Source organism: Gobio gobio (genome assembly GCF_949357685.1).
Source record: "Gobio gobio genome assembly, chromosome: 17".
Taxonomy (NCBI): Eukaryota; Metazoa; Chordata; class Actinopteri; order Cypriniformes; family Gobionidae; genus Gobio; species Gobio gobio.
Genome location: NC_137110.1, coordinates 3900071 through 3912211, shown reverse-complemented (window position 1 = coordinate 3912211; position 12141 = coordinate 3900071). Strand labels below are relative to the sequence as shown.

General features: G+C 37.8%; 1 protein-coding gene across 3 annotated transcripts in view; it reads right to left on the bottom strand.

The window, feature by feature from the left end:
- Nucleotides 1–12141, bottom strand: part of cacna2d2a (calcium channel, voltage-dependent, alpha 2/delta subunit 2a) — a 399611-nt gene that overhangs the window by 22929 nt on the left and 364541 nt on the right. For 2 of the 3 annotated variants that reach the window (XM_079841619.1, XM_079841620.1), the window contains one exon: nucleotides 8811–8871. In XM_079841619.1, coding sequence (XP_079697745.1) covers nucleotides 8811–8871 — 61 coding nt within the window. Of the gene's footprint in view, nucleotides 1–8810; nucleotides 8872–12044; nucleotides 12063–12141 lie in introns of all 3 variants that reach the window. The other variant, XM_079841618.1, reaches the window with a different exon arrangement.

Below are 12141 nucleotides of genomic sequence, written 5' to 3'. Positions count from 1 at the left end.
ACGGTTGTCTAATACTTGCATCTACTTACATCTTTCCACAAACTCTCGTTAGATTGTGACCAGACGGCTATGAGGATTTTGTCAAAAATGTCACCAAAATGAATACAAATGCTCACAAAATTCATGATATTGTTGCAAAAAATTACTTGTATGAGATCTGGATTTTTATATCATAACGTGCTATAATTAAGCAATATCACAAGAGTAAGAAAGCCGTTTTCACAAATTTGAGCATGACTGCAAACCTGATATTGCTTTTATACAAACATTCAATAATTTTTTTAAACATTATTTATGTTAATTAATATTAACTTATTTTATTAACTAAAGTATCGATATTTAGCGCCAGTGTATCGATTCTCATATAGCATATCTCATATAGGACAACTGTATATTTGCTTATTGATATTTTGTCCCACCCCTACTTCTGACAGTGGACGTTTATTAGGCCAGACATTGTTAGTTTTGCTACCCAAAATCATTGCAATTTAAACTGTAAAATACTGTAAAAACGCTACAGAAAAAACCTGTTAATAGGTTAACAGAAAGTTCCCATACTACATACAGGGAAAAACTGTAAAAGACATTTTATGTACTATTTTTTACAGTTAAATACTGTTAAATGTTACAGTTTTTAGATGTAAAAAAGCTAATAATTTACAGTAAAAACTGACATTCCAGAATTCCCCATGCGACACTTCACATTTGAAAGTATTTCATTTAAATAATTGTTTCGGTAACACTTTAGTATGGAGAACACATATTCACTATTAACTCTGACTTTTGCCTCAATAAACTCCTAATTTATTGCTTATTAGTTAGTAAGGTTGCTGTTAAGTTTAGGTATTGGTTATAATCTGGGCTTGACATTAACACCCGTCAGCCCGCCAAATGCGGGTTGATTTCAGCTGTGGCGGGTAAGGAAGCCACTCCCACTTTTATATAGTCAAACAAAAATAACTTGTATATTCAATTTCTCATATTAGCCTATGCTCATATTGCCCTCCTGCACACACTAGCTGATATGTAGTCTTGATTTGGGTGGTCACTCTGCATTTGAAAGTTTGAAAGGGTTTTAAATCTTCTAAATCAAGTAAAATAACTCAAAATCAAGTAATTTAAGCATACCAAAGTCAACTTTAATTATATAAAATGCAATTTCCAAACAGCATGGCCAGTGAAATGCTGAGTGGCTAGTAACTTAGGAAAACCACTAGTCTCAGTGGCTGGTGAGCACAAAAGTTAATGTCAAACCCTGGTCATGATTAAGGGATGTAGAATATGATCATGCAGAAAAAGGCATTCATATAGATTATTAATAGATTTTAGTAGTAGTGTGCGTTGTTGGATTCACCGGTCTAAATTGCAATTTTCGTGTTTGTGAAATACAGGTTGTTCTGTTTCCATTTTTTACTGTATTTTTTTTACAGAATTATTCTGGCAACCACAGCTGCCAGGATTTTTTTGTAAAAACAAAGGGATTTTTTTTACTACAACTACCCATAACTCTTTCCCCTCCATTGACAAAAAGTTCCGTCATTTATGAGAAAACCTTCCCCCGCCATTGACGGAATTTTCCGGCTTTCCGTGTTTTCACTTTATATGGCAGGGGGCGCTATGACGCATCTTCAGGAAGAGAAGTGAATCTCCTGATTGATCAAAACAGCCAAAAAAGGAGCAGAAACAAGCGATACAAGCATGTAGGGCCCTATCATACACCCGGCCCAATGCGACGACACAAATGTTTTTTGCTAGTTTGAGCCGGACGCAGTTCTCATGTTCTCGTCCAGCTCCACGTTGTTTAGATATCAAAAGCACTAGTGCATCTGTTGACCCATGGGCTTCTGGTCTGAACAGCAGGTGTGATCAGGAGCATTGTTGGAGCGTTGCTATTGTGAGGAACTGAAAACCACTGACCATTGACCAACACACACCTGCTCTGAACTCAATAGTGCAGTATTTGTGTGTTATTTGAAGGGTGTGTTAGTAATATGAGCCTATAGGCGGTGCACAACGTGCATACATACAGGGACGCGCAGCAGCACACACACACACACACATTAAGAGACTCAGCACAACCCTTTTGGACCATGTGCCAGGCGCGCCAAACGTTTTTCCCATCGTTAAACTAGCAAAAGTGGATTCGGACACGCCCTAATTGTGCGTTCAAACCACCGCCGACAAGAGCGTCAAAATTCGCCACAGCAGTGATCAACCTCTCCTCCATTTTGCTTGGGAACTAATGTGGACTAATGTGTTTACAGGACTGTGTTCTCTGAGATCCTCTCAAGAGGAGCACTCCTACATTACGATTGGTTGCCGCCAAACTGAGTCATAGCTCATTACCATAAAGTTGACCTGGGGCAACGTTCAAGCTCAAACCGGTGCGCAACGTTTTGCTACGGTTTCCGTGTTGAATGACATGTTTCCTGGAAACGGTGTTTGAGATACGTTTTCTCTTGTTTGGTGGGTGTGTCAAATGTGTCAGCCCAATCAGCAGCAAACCACGCGGTATTAAAGAGACAGCTCGCACAATGGGTCCAAGTAAAGTTGTTTACAAATGTGTCCGCTGCAGCTCAGTATATGCAACAATTATCTTACACTCAAAAAAATTATTTATGATGCTGTTCACTTTAAGCAATTCATCTTGATTTTACACCATTATATTAGGTTTCTGGTTCAAATGTAATTGATTCATGTTAAACTGACTTAAAACCGTTACTCTTTGACATAACTTGATGTTTTCATTTTGAAATAACATGTTTCAATCAAGTAACCCAAAGAAATAAGACTTTCACTTCCCATCATGCTTTGCAAAGGGGCTGAATTCGGAGAGTTAATGTTTAAATAAAGTGCAATTTGATGCATTTTTAACAAGATGCGAAAATTGAGAGACTTTTTAATGCTTAATGTTTTGTGGTATTTAAAGTTTGTGTTATGTTAGTGTTTGTGGAGGTTACCATTGTGGTGAAGTGTAGAGCATGAGGACCTGCTAATAACTATTAAAGTTGTTTTAATAATCAAAATCTACTCTGGGCATGCCATGGATGTAACAAAACCATCTTCTGGCTAGCCAATAAAATCTTGTAAAAGGTTTTGTAAATGCTCTCAAAAGCTATTCTTTGAATTAATGTAATTAAATCATGGAAATGATTTCCATGTGATTAAATGGCTGTCTTTCAGCATTAAGCACTTTTGTTAGGCTAACTTAAATAAATTAGTTGGTCCAAAACATTGCAAATTAGTTGGGCTGACACTATTAAATTAAGCAGTGCCTAACTATAGTAAATAAGTTGAATCAACCTTAATAAATTAAGTTGACCCAACGTAACTACATTAAATTGGAATAACAGAATTGCATAATGCTGAAATAAAGCAAGTTAATCATGTGGAAATACTTTCCATGATTTTTTTATGTTCATTCAAAGAGATATTTTTTTGAGTGTAGAAGACATGTTTGTCTATTTATTAGGGATGCACCGAATCCAGGATTCGGGTTCAGATTCGGCCGAATATTGGGCTTTTTAACGGGGTTCGGTTCCTGCCGAACCTCCGAATTTTTTTCCACCGAACCCTAGGCTTGCACTACACGCCTCTGCTGGTCGAACGTAATGATTCCGCCGTTGAAAGTGAAAATGGAACTCGTGAACAGAAAACGTGTTGTTTGGCAGTACTTTAAGTCAAAAGAAGGCGATTCAAGTCGAGCTACATGTTCAATTTGCAATGCCGATTTGTCTCGTGATGACAAGGACCCTAAACAACAGCCACTGTTAAAACATATGCGTATGAAACATCTGAAAGAATACGAGTTGAGCATGAAGGAATCTACAGACAGCAGCCAAAATATATTTTATTTTACCGTGCATATAGATCAGATAAAATATAAATAAAAAGAACAAAATACATAGACCTATACACTTAATATTTTTCACTTAAATAATTACCAAATTAAGATGACAAAACGAAAATACACTGAATCCGTTTGAAGCTTTGAAGAACCGGAATGTTTTTTTTTTTGTCAAATAAAAATAGCAGGCCAATCCACACCTTGTATGTTTTTTTTTTTTTAAGTAACATGTCTAAGTGTGGGTTAGTCTGGAGCGCAGCCTGTTGACAGTTAAACCAGCGGCAGAAAACAACCTCTCAATCCTTCTGTGTCCGTTGTGCTGTTCTTTGAAACGACAGAGGACGACTCTGGGTAATTTTTCTAAAACCCATCAGGAAACAGCGGCGAGAAGAACATACGCGACAATGTTTACTTCAGTAAACTTGACCAAAACCACACTATTAAAAGCCTTAAACAAGTCTTCAGATGGCACTGATGTTCCGGGAATACAGAGATAACGCCTCTAGAGCGGCCAGCCTTGGGAAGCGCCTTTCATTTGCTTTCCACCAGTCAGAGCTTGTTCTACTGCTGTATTTTTCTGTTGAAATGGTCCCACACAGTACGCTTTTCCATTGCTTCGTTTTGCGAGATATATCTGGTTTGTGGTTGCACATGTCGACTCGCTCCATGAGCGAACAAATAACGCTAAACAGCATATTTTTCTTAATCATGCATCAAAAAACAAAAAAGCGGTAAAAACATTTAAACCGTTTAACTGATAGTACTAATCGGTCAAAGTTCTTACTGTCGGTTAACGGTTAAATGGTCATCCCTACACTGCTGTGGACGTTGTTTACTTCATTAATGTGTTTACTGTGATAATGGACTGAGGATGGGAGAAGGATTCGGTATTCGGATTCGGCCGAATCTTAACCAGTGGATTCGGTATTCGGCCAAACCCCAAAAATCTGGATTCGGTGCATCCCTATTTTTTATCCTGAAATGCGAGGCAAATGTTGGATCACAATAATTAGGAACCACAGTTTCCAGAAATCCCTTGACTCGATTGGGATGTTCTGTTTTATTCTGGACGGCAAGGGCAGTGACTGTAACATCGAGCGTGTTTTGCAATATTATACACGTTTTTATACCAGTGTTAATTTTGACAGCAAATTTTGATTTAGTTTTAGTCATAGTCTTTTGACTAAAATGCCATTTAGTTTTAGTCATATTTTAGTCACCTGAATTGTTTTTAGTTTTAGTCTAGTTTTAGTCGACTAAATATCATAAGATTCTAAATCTAAACTCATTAGATTTTAGTCGACTAAATCTACAGTAGTTTTAGTCTCCTAAAATCTAATGAGTTTAGTTAAATTGTAATACTTTAAGCATTTAAGCATTACATAACCGACTGTCACTTGACATTTTAACATCATTTTGTTTTTGACATTAAAAATACACGAAAGAGCTCAATTCACTTTTTTGTCTGTTTTTTTAAAAACATCTATATAGTTTTTATAACTTTGTATTTCTGCTTAAAGGGTTAGTTCACCCAAAAATGAAAATTCTGTCATTAATTACTCACCCTCATGTCGTTGGACACCCGTAAGTCCTCCGTTCATATTCGGAACACAAATGAAGATATTTTAGTTGAAAGCTGATGGCTGAGAAAGGCTTCAGATCGGCCTCCATTGGCATTCAGTACATTGACACTTCCAAGATCAATGAAAGGCACTTAAAACGTCGTTACAAAGTCTATCTCACCACAGTGACTCTACAATAATCTTACGATGCGACGACAATAGTTTTTGTGCGCAAAAAAAAATCAAAATAACACCTTTATCCAGCTTGTTCTCGACTTCCGTGTGTGCCTCCACGACGCATGCGCGAGAATATGACGCAGATCCGGCGTTCGGACACATGACCCAGAAGCGATTTGTTTACGAGCAGAGGAAGACGCGCGTATCTAAGCTGTTGGATTCTACATTGATCGTGCTTTAGGTCTCGGCGTAGTGCTCAAAATGGGGCTTAAGTGTGTATTTCATGGATTCCCGAACCCCGGCTCTACGTCATATTCTCGCGCATGCGTCGTGGAGGCATACACAGAAGTCGAGAACAAGTTGGATAAAGGTGTTATTTTGATTTTTTTTTTGCGCACAAAAACTATTGTCGTCGCATTGTAAGATTATTGTAGAGTCACTGTGGTGAGATGGACTTTGTAACGACGTTTTAAGTGCCTTTCATGGATCTTGGAAGTGTCAATGTACTGAATGCCAATGGAGGCCGATCTGAAGCCTTTCTCAGCATCAGCTTTACACTAAAATATCTTCATTTGTGTTCCGAATATGAACGGAGGTCTTACGGGTGTCCAACGACATGAGGGTGAGTAATTAATGACAGAATTTTCATTTTTGGGTGAACTAACCCTTTAAGTTAGTAGGCCATATCAGGTTAAGCTAAAGCTTCAAATAAGTTTATACATTTTTTTAATTTCAGTTAACATTTATTTAATTTCAAGTAATGAAGATTTTTTGTGAACTATTATAACCCTGATACTTTATTGAATGTGTCAAATACTGGTCTTTCCTCCTGACTATGAATTAAATGGGAATTAAATTAAATACAGTTTATTGTGTAACCAAAAACGAATATACAATGCGTGACTTTAAATTACAAACAAGTTCGAAATACACATTTACTCTTATTTTGAAATGTCTGCGCCTTACAGTTGCAGGAGCTCATTCAAGTTCAGGAGATAAAATATTTGTTGTTACAACCGTCTAAAACATATTACTATATAAACATCGTAAAGTAAAAATTGTCATTATTCATCAGCATTAGTTCATAAACAATTGCCTGGCATAAATGTGTGTTATTGATTGAGCCGCTCTGGAGCTGGATTGGGTGTGTGTGTGTGTGTGTGTGTTATTGATTGAGCCGCTCTGGAGCTGGATTGGGGGTGTGTGAGCCTGTAGGTCGTGTGTTTTCCAGCCGTTAGATCAGCTCAGATCAAATGTTCTGACTGGATCTCTTCCCTAATCGACCCTCACTAACATTTTCATCTCGTTTTTATTTGTTGACAAAAATGACAGTTGATTTTCGTCATAGTTTTTGTCATCCAACACTAGTTTTTATTTAGTTATCGTCTCGTTTTCATCGTTGACGAAAATGATTCGTCAACGAAATTAATACTGATTTATACCGATTTCATCAGGGTCCGAAAATTCTTCAAAAAGAACACAAATGGCCTTCTCAGCTGCCATAGTTGCAATGCTTGCGTCGTCAGAACAGGGTGTTCAACACACCACCGTTTCCGTTTAAAAAAACGTTTTGCAAAGTGTTGTTGGGGCTGAACACAGCCCTGATTTTAACTCTCCTCGATGCCCAAAATCGTCCAAGATGCGCCAGAGCTCGCCGCCGGCTCACATTGAAAACAACTGACTTCCGGCCACTTTGCCGCTCTCGCTAACGGCGGTGTGAACACACAGTAGAGGTCCTTTCACACTGGACGCGATTTTGACGTGCGAATAATTTGTGCGATGGTTTTATCTTTTGATCAGCTGTTTGTGTAATGAGTGCTTCCACACCGAACGCGAATGTGCTGCGGCGAAAAAACAACGTTTATTTTTTTTAACACTCGCAGCGACAGAAAAGGCTTAAACCAATCACATACAAGGAAACAAAGGTCACGAAATGTCCAGTTGATGTCATTAGCTATTCAATCAACATTAACCTTTGCCAGGTATCGCATTTCTCATGAGATTACAGCTGTAAAGATGCAGATGTGTTTGCCCACTGTAGGCTACAGACAACGATATCATAATAACCTTTTGAGTTAAACCTCGTTGATTTTTTTCCAACCTAATTGTGTCCGCGACTTTGGAAAGTGAATGTGTTTCCATCAAGTACTGTGGCACGTAAATGTTTACATTTTGACTCAACTGGAAACACACCTGCTCCACATCGATTGGTTCCTGAAGTGTGTGTTACTGCTACTGTCTCTCTCGAGCTCCACAAATTGTCCCACGGACATTTGAAATAACTTAAGTGCGGAACCAAAACCTTCTTCTCTGTCTTTTAGATAAAATGAAAAGCTCGTCTTCACTGGATGAGGAAGTGTCCGTGTTTTCTCAGCTGTCGTTGCGAATGTTTAGGAATGTTGGAGATCTGAAACGTCACAGACGTCACAAACTCGCGTCGCGGCTGATGTGAATGGTTTTGACGCTAACTATTCACATACAAAATATTCGTTTTTCCTCTTCACTTTTTCATTACGCGTCCGGTGTGAAAGGGCCTTAAGACAAGTGCATCTGCGCCATGAGCTTCAGAAATGCGCTCAGATCGATAAAATAGGGCCCATAGTCCTTTCTCAGCTTTTTGTTCAAAATGTAGCTTTTTTCATGAAACTTGCCCGAATTCTTTTGATATGTTGCATATATTCATACAACAAAATATTCTGGGGGCCATGACATTTTTGTGAAAATTATAAAATATCGCTGGCAATTTTATTTAAAAAAAACGCAGGCGGGGAAAGAGTTAAGCATTTTAGATAGAGCATACTTCACCTGCAGAAAACGCATTGACTAAACATCCCTAGAAGAAATAAAGTGAAATATTTAACTTTTTTTAACCAATATTTACAGGTTGCATTGTTGTTTAATGTTCTTTATGGAGCCATCAATGCCACTAAAGGCTTTTAGGAGTGTACTTGTAATGAACCCAGAACAGTAAAATTCTCCATTTGCTCTTAATGCTTGCTCTAAGAGACTCATTAAAGAGATCTTTCTAGCATTCGTTTCTTTCCTAGGGGTGACGGCGAGGAGTCTCGACAGACAATAAACACACACATTCACTTGGGTTACAATGGCAAGACACATCACGCACAGCAAACACACAGAGACTACGGTGCGTTGAAGAGGAAGTTAGGGATGGACGTATGCACGAAAACAGGAAGACGTGGCTTCAAGAAGTCACACAAAGCTACCTGGGGGCAATGAACACATGTCCCTCGGACTCAAAAGTGTTTGGCAGGAGAGACTCAAAATCTGCAACAGAAACGGGCAAGATTATCCAGGGGGAAGCGGAGGCTGGAGAACACAGGGAGGCTTCTGGGAAACAAATGAACATCAGCTGCTCTTCAAAAGGTGCAGGAACGCAGTGGGGACGTTACCAGATAGCAACACTCATGGTGGGAAGACCAGCGTTAGCCACTATGGTGCCTCGGCCAAAATATCGGAATCACCGGAAAGCAGACACTTTTGCTTTTACAGATTGAAGGAGCGAATTTAGGTCAAATTTCGTTCTTTTGCAAGTCGGAGAACTGGCTCGACTCTCGGGATACACACTGAGACGAACGAGTTCTCCGACGTCAACAGTGTGCCGTGCCGCTTTCTTTTTCAACAGGCATCAACGTGGCCAACCGTTTAGCTGGGAGTGGGTGAGGCAGGGGTCCTGATGGAGGCGATCGCCCCTCAGACTGGCACCGCGGAGCCGCTCAGGAGACACAATCGCAGAAAGTGCCCAGCATTGTGAAGGGCCAGAGAGAGGGCAACACTGTTATTGCACATTTACATCCAGCAAATAATGATGTGGTTAATGTCACATTGTTGTGCCCAGGTAGTTTTCCCTCCACAATGTCTTGCACTTCCAGGTCAGGACGGTTTTGAAGACGCAGTGGCAGTCTGGGGGGCGATAGACGTACAGAGGGGTCAAGCTGATGAAAACACGGGGTGTAAGAGGAGGACGACAAACCAACCGCTCCATCACGAGACAACAGGAGAGGACCTGAAGGAGGCCATCGGGCAAAATCACCTGCTGCCTATCCCTGTCTAACAGACAACCTAAAATAATCACCTGTGGCTAAACTGAGGACAACATCAGGTCTGTCTTTAAGTGTTCAGATGCATGGCAACATTTCTGCTCAGTTTTCCAGATTTAATGGAACGGTTTACGCAAAAATGAAAATTGTATTTATTCCCCCTCAAACCCTTATGCATTGGCGGATGATAAAAACACAGTGATATTGTTATTGTCACATAAAGCTGATCAGCTGTACATTTACGGAAATATACTGACTGCACTCGTATTTGTTTTTTATACATTTTTAATCAGTTTTTAATCTTATCTGTTACCTGATTTTTTAAAATTCATTTTAATGTAAAACACTTTGAATATTACCATTGTGTTTCAAATGTGCTATATATATATATATATATATACACACACACACACATTAGTGCTGTCAAATGGATTAATCGTGATTAATCGCATCGAAAATAAGTTTGTTTACATAATATGTGTATAAATATTATGTATATTTGAATACACACACACTTCTATTTAAGAAATATTTGCATTAATATACTGTATATATATTTATATAATTTATATTATTTGTAAATATTTTTTTTCTTAAATATATACATGCATGTGTGTATATATATATATAACTGAAACTATTACACATTTATTTCTTAAATTTAAATAAAGCTTAAAAATAATAAATAAAATATGAATATGAATTGAAAAACTTTCATTAGTACAAAAAATCAGTTGCTTTGACAATTAACTGAAATATATACTGTAGGTTTGAGTACCAAAATTACTAAAACCTAAACTTAAATAAAAAAATGAATTAAAGCTAAACAGAAATATTGAAACAAAACAAAACTATTAGGGGGAAAAAACAAAGCACACATAAAAAAAATGACAAAATCTTAAACTAAATTTATTTGTTTTTTATACATTTTAAATCAGTTTTTACTGTTTTACAGTTTTTATCTTATCTGTTACCTGATATATATTTTTAAATTCCTTTTAATGAAAAAGCACTTTGAATTAGGGCTGTCAAATGGATTAATCGCGATGAATCGCATCCAAAATAAAAGTTTGTGTTTACATAATATGGTGTATAATTATTATGTATATTTGAATACACACTCACTCATGTGTATATTTAAGAAATATTTGCATGTATATACTGTATATATATATTTGTATAATTTATATTATTTATAAAAAAAAATTCTTAAATATATCCATGCATGTGTGTATATTCAAATATACATTATATATATAGAAGTTTGAAAGTATACAGTTGCTTTGACAATTAACTGAAATATATACTGTAGATATGAGTACCAAAATTACTAAAACCTAAACTAAAATAAAAAAATTAAAGCTAAACAGAAATATTTAAACTAAACAAAACTATTTAAATTTAATGAAAAATTAAAATATAATATAATTAACACAACATCACATAATATAATATAACATATTGGGCACATTACTAATTTTAATGTTTTTAGAATCTCTTATGCTCATCAAGTCTCAAGTCAAAAAAAAAATCATGATGCTTTACGTGGTCAAAATTATGATCAAAATTAAAATAACTGTTTACTATAAATAATAATGGTTGGTTCAAAGCTTTTATATGACTTGAGAAAACTGTTTGCTTTTGGAGGTTGACAGGCACTGAACGGTATATCATTTCATTAAAATAAATATAAATGTGTTATTTTGTGTTCAATGGATGAAGGAAAGTCATGTGGTTTTGGAGCGGCATGAGGGAGAGTAAAAAGTTTTCATTTTTGGGTCAAAAAATTCAGACCAAACAAACAATGATATGCTACACTCAAGAGCAATTATAACTACAGTAAGATCATACGTGTACTTCTCTAATTACTAATGCTTTAACCTTTCAAACAAACGGCTGCATCTGTTTAACTGAGCTGAGACAAACAACTGACAATCTCTACGGTAAACGCACCGATCTGAGGATGCCACCGAGGAAGAAAGAGGGGAGGAGGAGACAGGTGGAAGAGATTTTTTTCCCCCAAATGTAATTGACACAGGGATCAGAAATACGTTTTGACAATGAGAGAAAAATCAGATTTTATTCTTCTTCAGGACGTGTGGAGGAGAGACCTTACACGGCTGTCCAAGCCAAGAGAGAGAGAGAGAGAGAGAGAGAGAGAGAGAGCTTGAAAAGAGAAGGATGTGGGTGTAGGCCGCAGCAAGAGGGAGGGTGGGTGAGTGAGGGAGTGAGGAAGAGGAGGAGAGAGAGGAAGAGGAGGGTCTTGAAGGCAAGGCGGGCAGGAGGAACAGAGGAGGCAAGCAGGCTGGAACAGGTGGAGGTGGGCAGGGAGTTCAGGACAGGGGGACGAGGAAGGAAGTAGAGAAACAAAGGTGGTGGACCAATATGGTGTATACTTGCCCTTGAAGTCTGATCCGTCTGAGGAGGAGAGAGCAGAAAAGAAACAGGGGGGACGGGTAAGGGGAGGAGGGGGGTCACAGACAATATTTTATTCAAT